The following is a 13,242-nucleotide window of genomic DNA, read 5'->3' on the forward strand; positions in this document are numbered from 1 at the left end:
AGACCTGTAACAGGTAAAAACATGTTTTTTTTAAAAAAAAACAGCGCTGTCTGTTGGACGTAAAAGCAACACACGCTATACTAAATATTTTACAATTCCATTTCAATGTTTCCGATATGTGTGTCTGATGCAGACTAAAACACTGCTGGACCGATTTATGCATGGGGGAAAAAGGAAGAAAAAGAAAAATCGGAAAAGGAAAAGATGGAAAAATCGAAAAGGTGAAATGGAAGAAGGGGAAAATGGAAAAAAGAAAAGGAAAGGGAAGGGAGATGAAAAGGAGAAAATGGGGGCAAGGGAAAGGAAATATCGTAAAAATGAAATGGCAGAAATGGGAAAGGTTAAATTTTGTGAAGTTCTGTAGTGCATCAAACTTTCAATTGTGTTCATTTAATCTATATATATACTCAAATCTAGCAATAGCAAAGCATTGCCGGGTCTGCTAGTTTATTAATAAAACAGTTACTTCTAATCTCATCGAGTGGGTAACAACATTTGATTAATGACTGTGCTCAAGTTCAAGTTGTAATCAGTCTTTGTTAAAATTTTATCTTTCAGTAGAAGAATATGTATTCCAAATTTCATGAAAAAAATTTTGAATACATATTCTTCTGTACTGGTAGATTTATTCTTTATTTATAGGTTGATAGACTTCTAATTTAAAAAGACTAAAAAGACTAGTCTTTTTATCTATTTCAGTTTCTTATTACTCTGGTAGATAATATGGCAGCTAATATTCAACAAAATTTTATTTAATTTATTCAAAACCTATATCTTTTCTATGTAATATAAATTTATAGTATTGCTTTTAAAATGTTCTAAAAACAGGGTCATACTTTGTGATACGTCAGTGATTGTTTTAAGGGTTAAGGCTTCTTGTTATAGTTATGTCTTACTAATTTAATTTTATCACTAAAAAACTAGTTAATAATAGTTCTTCGTTACGTGTATGTTTTTATTTTGCAGATACTGGGTTGTTTGAGCTTCTTCATCTGGGCTTCTGATCTCTGGTTTTTATATAAGGAAACTGTGTGGTTTCAAGGTAGACATGGAGAGGCTGTTGGTTCCCCAGCCTAATAGAATGGATGTCCATAAATTTAATTTTGTTATTGCACTTTAGCCGATGAAGTATATTACTTAGTTTTCTGTTAAGAGTTTTTCTGCAAGCATTAATTTGACATCAGTATGTTGAAATAATGTACAAAAAATGTTATAAGATTTTTTTTGGTATTTTACATGTAATCTATATAGTTTGTTTTGATTTTTTTATAATGCAGATTTGAAACTTATTGTATTAATCTATCAGTGTTGTCTATCTAGTGTTGTATTAATCTGTCATCAGTGAATTTGTTATGCAAGTGATCATGTAATGATAATGTTAAGACATAATTATCTGATGTGAAGTTTTTAGCTGCCGACTGTATATATGGATCAGAAATTTTTATAGGTTTACTTCTGATGAAGTTATTACAAGAACTTAGAAGAGTATCTGTTTAGTATTTTGAGTATAATGTTATGTATTTTGAGGTTTTGAAAGATTTTTCTTTTTTTATATTAACAGAAATATTAAAGACGTAGTGTAAAAGTATTAAATTAATTTATTTAAAAAAAGGTGTTTGAAATTTCCATTCTTGGTATATTATCATTACAGTGAAGTATAATTTATTTATTTTATGTGTACTGTAATAATATGATGTATTTATTTGATATGTATTGCATTGTACTTATTACTGAACTAGATATATCTCTTAATGGTTCATCTTGTAACTGTAAGTATAGATTGTTGATTTATTTCACTTAAACTCTGGTTTGAGTCTGAGATAGGAACTGCTACAAATAAAAAAATGTAGTTTGCATTCTTAAGTAGTTTTCAGACAGTTTTACAAAAATTATGAATTTTATTTGTTACTGTCTTAGAACGTTATGTATATAAATTTTTTTGTGTTCAAAAAGTATGGATTTTTTCTTTATGTAAATTTCAGTTCCTTATGTAAATAATTTTTCGTTTTAAATTCAATCTTTATAATTTAAAAAAAAAAATATACTTATACATAGATTAATTTTTTTTTTTTGTTATAAAACGTGAAAAATTAATTAGGTTTTTTATAAGTTATAATTTATAACAGAAGACAAGAAATATATCACTGAATCAACTATACAGTCATTTGATAAGTGCATGAGGTTGAATTTTTGCGCAGTTTTTAACCAGTGTTCCAGTTGGCAGTGTATATTACTTTTGGCTTGTTACTTACCTTTAAGATAATATCAGTTTTATACTACATACACATTCAATAATGGTTAGGTAACGTTACTGAATCAGGTTATAGAAAAAGTTCCAATACTGGGAGTAAGTATTATAGTTAAGATTAATATTGTATTCCTCTTATTATAATATATATGTAAAAATCCTTGACTTCATAAAATGTTACCATTCATCATATAGTGTAATATAAGCTGACATAACATGAGGTGAACATGTTCATAAACCGTATAAGTACTGAGTTTGAAAAAAATTTTTTTGTCTCCATTATACCTTTACATCAGAAAACGAAGGTTTTTATATTTAGATTTAACATGGTGTGGTAACTTTTACTATCGTATTTTATATGTACATGGCTCCACATGGGAATAGTAATTGATTCATGGGTATGAGTAATCTTCATTCTAACATTGTTTCTATATGTGAATTATTAAAAAAAATGTTAAATATGCTTAGAATGGGGCAGCTTTCTGTCATCTGTAATCTTGATTGAACTTCTGTACTACAACTTCCACTACTACATTTTCAGTGTAAAATGCAATAATTTGTCAATAAATTTCAGTAGGTGTCACACTGTCACAGTCAAAATGGAACAAAATCTTCTGTATCAATATAATCCTTAAATATTTTACAACTTTTGCTAAAATAATTGAATTTTAAGAGTGGTTGTCATGTGAGCAGTTACAAAGATTTATATAAGTACTAACCATTCAATAGAGCTTGCCTTTTCGGCTGCAGGGATAGTGACAACAATGTAATGTTTTATGTTCTTTCTGTAATTTACATTTAATTTAACTATTATTCATATAGTAATTAATCGCTTTTTGTATTATTAATTTAAATGTTTTTTATTATTATTCTTTTAGATGTTTAGTATTAGTTATAAACACAAAAATATGTAGAATATTTATTTTATTATATTTTTTTATACAGAATATGTAAAAATACTAATTATAAAATAAATTACCATAATTAAGAAATTATAGATAAATAAAATAATTATAATAATAATTTATTCACTCATTTGTCAACATAATGTTAAAATAGAATTTGTCATAATAAATACATAATAAAAAATAAAATGCAATGTATGTAAGTTAAGTTTACCTTGAAACATTAAAAACATACATAAAATAAATAAATGTAATAATATCATAACTCAATATCACACTCCTGTAATTTATTTAATGAGTAAAATGCTCAACTAACCACCGATGCAGCTTATTTTTAAAAGCCTTGAAAGACAGCATCTGAGCTATCAAAGAAAGTACATTGAACTATCACATGCCTTTTGAAGTTCAACTATCCTTTACAATCGTCAGTCTAACCAGTGGTGGATACAGAGCTTGTTTATGCCTTATATCATACCTGTGAAAGTTGGATCTTTTATTGTAATTATTTAAATTGTTTCTTGCGTTGTGCAAAACATAACATACATATATTTATAATATGATCATTTATATAGATTAATCACAGTCATGAGTTTTAGTTTAATAAACAAAGGTTTGCAACGTTCCCCATTATCCTTATTCAATATTACTCTTTTGACAAGATAAGCTATCTTGAATATGACCCGACTGCCCCCACACATGAATACCATAGTTAAGGTGACATTGAAATAGGCTTAAATAAACCATGCACAAACTATAAATTGTCAAGCTGTATTTTAATTTTCTAATCCAAAAAACTACTCTTGACATTCTGCTACACAAATGTTTAATGTGATCCTTCCATGTGAGAATGGGATCTAAGTAAAAGCCTAAAAATTTCACTTCATCTACAACATTGGTCAACTCTGTAAACCAATGGTCATAATCTGGGTCTTGTTATTATTCAGGATGTTGTCATTCAGATGGCGTTACAAGAAAACCATCTCTTTACCCTGAGAAATTTAGTTGCTTGCTTTCTTCAGTTTTTGTAGACTTGAATTAACCAACAAAATTGTGAGTTGTATCATCAGCATAGAGCACTGGAGGTGGTAAAAGGTGCAATGATAGATCATTATCATGACAATAAAGAGAAAAGGGCACAATATAGAACCTTGTGGGACCCCAAATTCATTTAACCTAGGCTCAAGAATTTTTTTTTTTTTTTTGTCTTCAGTCACTTGACTGGTTTGATGCAGCTCTCCAAGATTCCCTATCTAGTGCTAGTCGTTTCATTTCAGTATACCCTCTACATCCTACATCCCTAACAATTTGTTTTACATATTCCAAACGTGGCCTGCCTACACAATTTTTCCCTTCTACCTGTCCTTCCAAAAAAGTTTTGCTCAAGAATACACCATTAATATTCACTACATTCCCCGATACGTATGACACAGCCTCAAAGAATGCTCCCTGATTCTATACATTGACAATTTCTTTATCAAGAGATTTGTAAAACTATGTCAAAGGCTTTTGACAAGTCACACATTGTTAAGGAGATACAGTTAATTCCCGATTATTATCCACAATAATAACCAGGAAGAGGATTGCGGATAATCTAAAATCATAGCAAAATCACGTTCGATCCAAAAATAATATTTAATAAAGTAATCCGTGTTAAAAATGACCTAACACTGTACTGCAGTTCAGTATTTACGTGCATTATTATATTAAGGTATAACATTAAATAATAAAATAAAATACAGTACACTACAATACACTATTACATTCCTGGTGAAAATGATATCTAGAAGTTTATTCAATTTACATATAACAAATTTTCACTATCACTAACACTGTACGTAATTAGATTGTACTTACAGTAGTGTATGACGTACTAAATAATGTATTAACAAACACTTATTAAAACTACAGAACCTAACAAGAAAAAAATACAGACGAAAAAAAATTTAATAAATTTGGCATTTACTCTTTCAGATTTTTTTTTGTTTTTAAATAAGAGTTTATTGTTGTTTTAATGACTGAAAACATTTCTTTTTTTTTAATTGACCTTTGTAGTTTTGCATAGCAAAATAATATTGCACAATGAACTATCATCTTATCATATCCACAATGAACTATAGTACAGCATTATCATATTCAAAACAAGCACACATTCAAGTAGCAAATGAAAGAAGGAGTAAAACCTATAACAGAACAATAAAAAAAATTTAAACTTGTAGCTTTTTTATAAAACTTTAAAACTTTTTTTTTTTTCCGAGAGGCATCACAGTTAAACCGCTTGCAGATAATCAGGAGTTGACTGTATAACTTTTATTTTTAAAGGAATCTATAATCTGATTAACAACATAGTCTAGAGCATTGACTGAAGACCTTCCTGCACAAAAACTGAACTGAGTGAAAGAAATCGGATCATAATGAACAAAATGATGAACAATCTATCTTACACCCTCAATAATCTTTGAAGTGATTGGTACCAAACTAACTGATCTGTAATTGTTAGGCTGCTGTTTATCACCCTTTTTAAAAGTTGGTACAACTCTAGAAATGTTAAGTTTTGTCAGAAAAAACTCCAGAGGAAAATACATAATTTATAAAGTAAGCCAATGGATTCAGGATCATAGGCAATTTTCTTTTTATTAAGTAGTTGGAAAATCCATAAGAATCACCACATTTTGATTTTGAGAAATTCATTACCATATCAATAATATCTCCTTCAGCAACTAAACTCCTATCAAATTAATTATTTACTTGCCTATTGAACCTAAAATTTTTAATATTCAAAAGAAAATGATTCAATTCATAATTTTCTTCACTGAGAATAGAAATTGTCATATTAATAACACTACTAATAAAGTGTTCATTTAAAATATCAGGGGGTCTATGGTATATCAAATTCCCCTGTAATTATATTACCTTCATTTTTAATTAACTCGCATCAGCCTTACATGTATTTGATAATTTCATTATATAATATATGTAAGGTTCCTTCTTCACTACTTCTAGCAGTTTCCTATAATACTTCAGGCTCCTGTACCTATCCTCGAATAGCTCCAGATTAGATGCCTTAGCCAAATCACACAACATCAAAACCCAATCTTAGATTGTCTTCAAATGATTGTTGTACCATTTAATTCTAAATGATTTAGCTCTTATTTACTTTAATGGGAAAAGCGACCTCAAATGCCTCACACAGAAATTTAAAGAAACATAAACAGAAACAAATCTATCACATGATCAACCAGTCTTGGCAGGTCAAAACTGTGAAAATTTGATAAACCCCTCATCTGGAAAATGTCTGAAAACAAATCATCTTGTAATCCTTTTTACACTTATTTATTTCAACAGAAAGAGTATACAGTTTATAGACACTGTATTAACTGCAGTTTGTTTTTTTTTCGAATTTATTCAACGAGTATATGTTAATTGTTTACAACTACCTTTGTTTGAAATTGTTATTGTTTTCAATCTTTTCCTCTTCAGTCATTTAAAAATAAGCTGTTAGTTTTATTAACAGTAATTCATTTTATTAAAAAACTAAGTTGATAAGTAGGTAGTTCTCCATATATTAAAAATGTCTTTAAAATTGCTAACAAATGGTCAGTTACTTTAGAATCAGGGGTACTATGTTTTTAATGAAATGTTACATTTTGAAGGATCTTAACAGTAACTTACATAGCTGAAGCAATACTTTTGCAGACTACTTTAAAAATGCACTGTTCACCTTTTTAAATACTGTAATCAAATTCATATTGCTCTAAGGATTCAAATGTCAGTTTTTCCATGACATATTCATAACAATGTGAAATGAATATGTTATTTTAAAAAATGTGCTGTAAATTTTCCAATTGTCTAATAGTTTTGTTATTTTGCCACATCATAAAATATAACTAATAAAAACTGTTCAACATTTCAAAATTTTATCTCAAACAGTTTTTGTTTAGTAGATGTTTCAAGCTGACATTAAAAAAGAAAAACATAACTTTCACTTTTAAAGCTAGAAACAATTAAAGTAGAAAGGAAAAGAGTGAAGGGATTTGAAGTATGATCTTATGGGATGCTGCTGCATTGATAAAATACAAAACGAAGAGACTAAGGTAAATAGGAGAGATGAGAAGTTTATTGCAGAATCTTGTAGAGATAAATTAGGCTGATGGGTCATGTAATAAGACATTGATTTAGTTAATTTCTGGAATAGATAAATGTATAGCGGGTAAAAACTATAAAAAAATAAAAATTGGAAATACAAAACAAATATCTGAATGTAGGATGTAATCAATAATTACACTGAGGTTAAATGATTAGTACAAAACAGGAATGAATGGAGAATAGTATCAAACCAATCAAATGACCGATGATTCAGAACTAAAACTGATATATAAAAGTTACTTTTTTGGTTTTACTCGGATCCTAATAATTTCTTCTATTTTAGAGATATAACAGCATCAGTATAAGTACAATTTTTAATGGCACATACAGTGTAAACAAAGTTATTAGTGTAAAAAACAAAAGTAAAAATATAAATGCCACTTCAATTATTAAAGTAATACTTTTTTCATATTTCAGTAGTGTTATTACAGATTATGAAATTCAAAAACATTCATTTGTATTCAGCATCAAAGATTCTATCTACAGTGTTCCTATAATTAGTGTTTGCCCCCTTCCTGAAAATTGTATTGTCAATAAAATAGTGCAGCATTATTTCTGCCATTACATGCATATACACAATTATATGTGCGCACATGCTCTAATATTTACATGTGATCACACCTGCCGACTCAAAAATATATTTACACTTCAGTTTACCTTAGAATTCACTGTCATATATAATTACTGTGATAAAAATAATCACCAATATTGTAACAACCTTTTAGAAAGAAATATGTATAATACATTCAATTACTTAATAATAATGTACTAGGTAATGTGGAAGTGTTAAGCTATGAAGTGTATTCTCGTCATATAATTCCTAATTACAGTATATGATAATGTGTTTATGGGTTTTAAAAAGGCAGCAACATGATAAATACATTCTCTGCAGTTTTCCAAGTTTGATCATTTGAATAGTGGATCCCTAAACTTTTTGTTATTATTTATTATTAGCTTCTGCCATTTGTCAAGTCGCCTTTCATTAATATCTCTGAATAATTTTTTGTTATTATTATTTTCTTCTTATTATATGGGAAAAATTTTCTAGTTTTGTTAATCTGTTGCAATTTAATTAAAATTATTGTAATATTTCATCTTATAATTCTGTTAAAGGAACAAAAAAAGGAACTGTTTAGTTAACAGTTAACACCAAGGAAGGCAAAGTACTGGATTTCTTTGTAAATCTGCTTACTTTAATTTTGTATTCAATTCATTAAAACCTTTATTATTATGTTTTTTACATTATTATGCTCAGTACATTTCAATCTTTGTAGCAGATTGATAGCATCTCTTTCTTTAATCCAAAAGATTCTTCCCAGTGTGAATCCCTGTCAAGTGTAGTTGAATTCATTTGCAAAAATTTCTATATCATATTCCCTGAAGTAGGTAGGCATCAGCTGTAAAATTTATCAAATTTCCATACACCTACCTCAGCAAATAACTGGAATAAAAAATACAGGAGAAGACAAAATAGTTGGGTTTTTAAGGAATTTTATAATGTTAATAGAACATAACATCCAGACATCTATTGAATGATTTATTTTTAAATTATGTTTTATAATCAAACACTTTTATTTCGTATTATAAAATATTATTATTAATGTAGTATTATGAATTATATCATACGCGATATGATTCCAGATCATATCAAGAATTAATTCTTTGTACTAACTACTACATCCTGATATATAAAAATACTTGAAATGTTTTAAAAAATAATTAATTTCTAATAGTATTTTTTAAAAACCTTCTGGCTATTTTCATGAAATATTTTTGTCAGTAGGGGTAGTTATGTAAATGTGTTATTGTAATATTTTTATAAAACTTAGTACAATATTCATCTAGTTATTGGGTTGTGGAAGCTTTACAATAGACATTCTCATACAAGTAGCTCAGATGTATTATTTTTGTATAGATTTATTTATATATTTTTAAAATGTTTTTAACTAGATTATTATTAAAAGCAGTTATAAAGTGTAAACTGAAGTATTTGAAATAATTAACAGATTTTAGATGCCATATTTCTCTTATTTTATAATTCAATTGTGGTAGTTATTTGGATAGTTAGTAATACTTTTGCTTGTTATGTCTATGATAACCAAACAGTGGAGAATTATGTTGTCTGCTAATATTAAAATTAAAATGTAAATTAACACACTAATCTAAACTACTAATGTAATAAACTTAATTGTTGAATCGTATAAAATCTTTAATTGCTTAGAATAATAAGCATATTTATGAGTAATATTAGGTTAATATTCTATTTGTCATTAGAGTTTACTGTCTATTACATAAAAATTCTTTTTATATGATTTTATAATGTATTTGATAAAATAAAATGAGTTTTTGTATTTCACTATACACTTTCTTTTTTACTGTTTTGTACATGCAAGTGTGTTGATATATATTACAGAGAAACTATTAATTTCCTAAACGAAACTATTAATTTATTAAAAGGTAAAAATTTTGTGTAATGACTCGAAAACAATTTTTTTTAATTTGGTTTTTAGACTTGTAAAACTTAAGTATTTAGGCTCACCACTATTTTTTAAGTAAAATATAGTTAACTAATAAAAACAAAGGCATCACTTTCTTTTGTTTTGCAGATTATTAAGTGATTAGCTACTTAGCTACTATTGGTATTAGTAATGACCTAAATTTTATACTTACACTTTCAGTGAAAAAGAGCAAGTTTTCAAATAATTTTTTTTTATTATTCATATTTAACTATATTTATTTTTACACGACTGCCCAAAAAGGAGTGCAATGTATTTAGGATATATATATATATATATATATATATATATATATTATGTTAATATATAGCAGCTCAATGGCCAAACTGATTTAAATGTGACCCTGCGTTGGAATCCTTACATTACTGGGAGAGTTATAGGGGCTATATAAATATATGTAGTAGTGGAAATTTGCCAGTTGAAGCACAAACTTTAATGAATTGAATAAATGAACTGTGAACCTCTATCATTGTGTTAGCTGGGTTTGAAATGAATGATTCAAATCAATCGAATGAGTAATATTATAAAAATAATAGAATTAAATTTATGTTAAATAAAATAATATTAAATAAATTTAAAAAATCTCTGTTTAATAATGATGGGTTTCTTGTGGGAACTGCATGTGAGGCTACATTTGTGAGGTGATGCAATACCTCGTGCTTGGCTAGACCAATCATCACCATCAACTGGTAACAAATGGGGGGCTGTTTTGGGAGGTGCAGTAGTGTGCTCTTATAATATCTCTGCAAACAATCATTTGATTTTCCAAATTCAAATGGGGTATTTGTTAGTAGGTTGAAGGCTAACTTTAGTACGCATCAGGTACACTCTCAATCTAACAGATCACGGTTATTCAGAAATGTTGTTATATCTTTGCAACCGATTTTTTTGATTTTTAAAATTCAAACTGGGTATTTGCTAGTATAATACAAAATCACAATGGAACCAAACCAGAATAAATATTAATTGATATACTCAGAAAAATCAAGTGGCCTTCGCTACACTGAGGCCAGCTTGAGCCTGGCAAGCTCCCTAAAACAGTCTTTGTAGGGTTTGATGATGGTACAATTTGAGATAATGCCGTCGGCATTGGATTGAGGATGAAGCCCACTATTATCAAATTTGATGCTTCTGGGGGGACAGGGCAAAGCAGAATGGTGTATGCAACCATTAATATTGGTGCATAAACAGTAAGGGACTACCCTAGATAGAGCTGTTGTAGATTTGAGAACTTGCAAGTTTGTCAAGGGCTAGGCATCGTAGCACTGAGTCACGTGAGATAATTAGAGAGTTTAGCCATTGGTTGTTTGTATCCCAGAAAATTCCTGTATGATCCACATGATAAAAGTCTCTAAATCACTTGAGAAATCTGTAAGTTTAGATTGGTATACACCAATTAAATAGATAAATTGAAATTTTTACAGTTTCCTTATTTGGCTCAGTACATTAAATATGTTAATCCTTAATTTTTTGAATCATGAATTTTTCTCGATGATCACTAAAAAGTATTAAATAATAAAAATAAATATTGTAAAAATTAAAAAAACACAACTGCCAAAAAAATAAAATAAAAATTATAAATTGAACTAAAAAAAAGAAACCAAGATATGGAAATAAAGGACTGAACATCGTTATGCAGTATTTAATTAAATAAAATAATGGGTGACTGATCAACTTTCAGACAGTTTTAATTTGTTTAAATATATTTTTCATGTTGTAGAAATAGCAGCCATTTAAGTTTGTTTGTTGATTAAGTTCTCGCCAGGTCTTATATTGATAAAAAAATTTTAAAAAAATAAAAAAATATTTAAACAAAAATATTTAAATTTAGTCAGAGGAGGATTCTGAATTATAACTTTCCTGTATTAAAGAGCTCTGAATAGTAATATTATTCTGTATTAAACACTCCCCCCCCCCCTCACAACTGCATTTAAATATTTTTGTTGGACAAAATTTTTTACCTAGTGAGAACATAATCATTAGATAACCTTAATTGCTATTTCTACAACATTAAAAAAAATATATTTAAACAAATTAAAACTGTCTGAAAGTTGATTTCACCCATTATATTTTTTATTTAATTAATACTGCATAACAGTGTTTAGTCCTTTATTTCATATCTATTTCTTGGCAGTCATGCTTTTTAAGTTTTATGGTTTTTATTATTTTATTTTGAATGAGTAAACAACTGGGGATTTTATTAACTCCTGAAAAACGCAAGAAACAAATATCACTCAGGTGTTCTATAAAAAAAAACCCATTACATAAGTTTTCTTATGGAAAAAAGGTAGTTATATAGATTCACAAATAAAGATTTGCGAGTAAGAATATACAGATGTAAAAAAATAACATTGAAGGGTGTGTGTTTAGACTGGCCAGATAAAATAAGGGTAGATTTACCAACAGTAGAAAGTTTGTTCAATAAAAAGAGTTTTGAAAATCTCTTATCATTCATTTGTTTCGTCACGATACTCTCATTACAAACTGTCCTCTAGGCAACCCAAGCGCAGTCATTCTACAGAGACATTTCTATACACATATGTCACTTAAGTAGATTTATCATTACTGTCATACAGATCAGTGCTTGCTGGTTATTGAAGACCTGAAAATATGACAGGATAGAGTTGGCTTTATCTAATCATGTACTAGAAAATGATAGAAACGTAGATAAACCATCATTGAGAAGACAAATAGGTATAAATCCTGTCTTTATTTTCTTGATAATTTGTCCCCAGTCAGAACACAAATTTGATCCCCAAAGAGATGCATGATTATTGAAATCACCTACTATAAAGTGTGGATGTTAAATCAGAAATGTTAATTCAGAATGGGTTGGATACATATATCACAAATTGATTTGGAAAAAGGAATAAAAACACTGATAGTAACTGATGGATTATGAATAGGATTTTGTATTTGCCTTGCTGTATGTAACATCTGCCTTAAAATACATGGTCTCTATCCACATACAGAGAATAATACCAAAGCTTTTTATAATTTTCATTAGTAAACATATAAACTAATAAAGAATTAGTAAATTACATTTCCAAATAATTTGATATCTTCCGTTTGGAATCATGCACTTCGAATATTATATTGAACATGCCCCTTGTGTTAAAAACAGTATGTACTTTTTTCACTTAAAATATCTGAGGATAAATCCTAAGTACTTAAATCCTTGAAAGACTGGGATGGGCTTTTAAAGGAGATGATAAGCTGCTATCAAGCCTTTGGTGACTTAATCAGTCTTCACGGGTGAAATAATCCTCCAGATGAAAATAAGATATATTTTACCCTAACCTAGAAGTAGAGAGCTTTGGTTTGAGAATAACAGAATGGTTTCTAATAGCACTAGTTTACATCAGTTATCTTCTTTGGCCACTTGATAAAGCAGATGTTAGCAATTTTTGTCAGTAATTCCACTTAGTCA

At 28.2% G+C, this 13,242-nt stretch overlaps 1 protein-coding gene across 1 annotated transcript in view; it reads left to right on the plus strand.

The window, feature by feature from the left end:
• Positions 1-7,387, plus strand: part of LOC142323162 (synaptophysin-like) — a 32,331-nt gene extending 24,944 nt beyond the window's left edge. Inside the window, exon 6 of the mRNA XM_075362443.1 lies at positions 967-7,387. Coding sequence (XP_075218558.1) covers positions 967-1,077 — 111 coding nt within the window. The 3' untranslated portion in view covers positions 1,078-7,387. The remainder of the gene's footprint in view (positions 1-966) is intronic.
• Positions 7,388-13,242: the final 5,855 nt, after the last annotated feature.

This window comes from Lycorma delicatula, chromosome 4, assembly GCF_047948215.1.
Source record: "Lycorma delicatula isolate Av1 chromosome 4, ASM4794821v1, whole genome shotgun sequence".
NCBI lineage: Eukaryota > Metazoa > Arthropoda > Insecta > Hemiptera > Fulgoridae > Lycorma > Lycorma delicatula.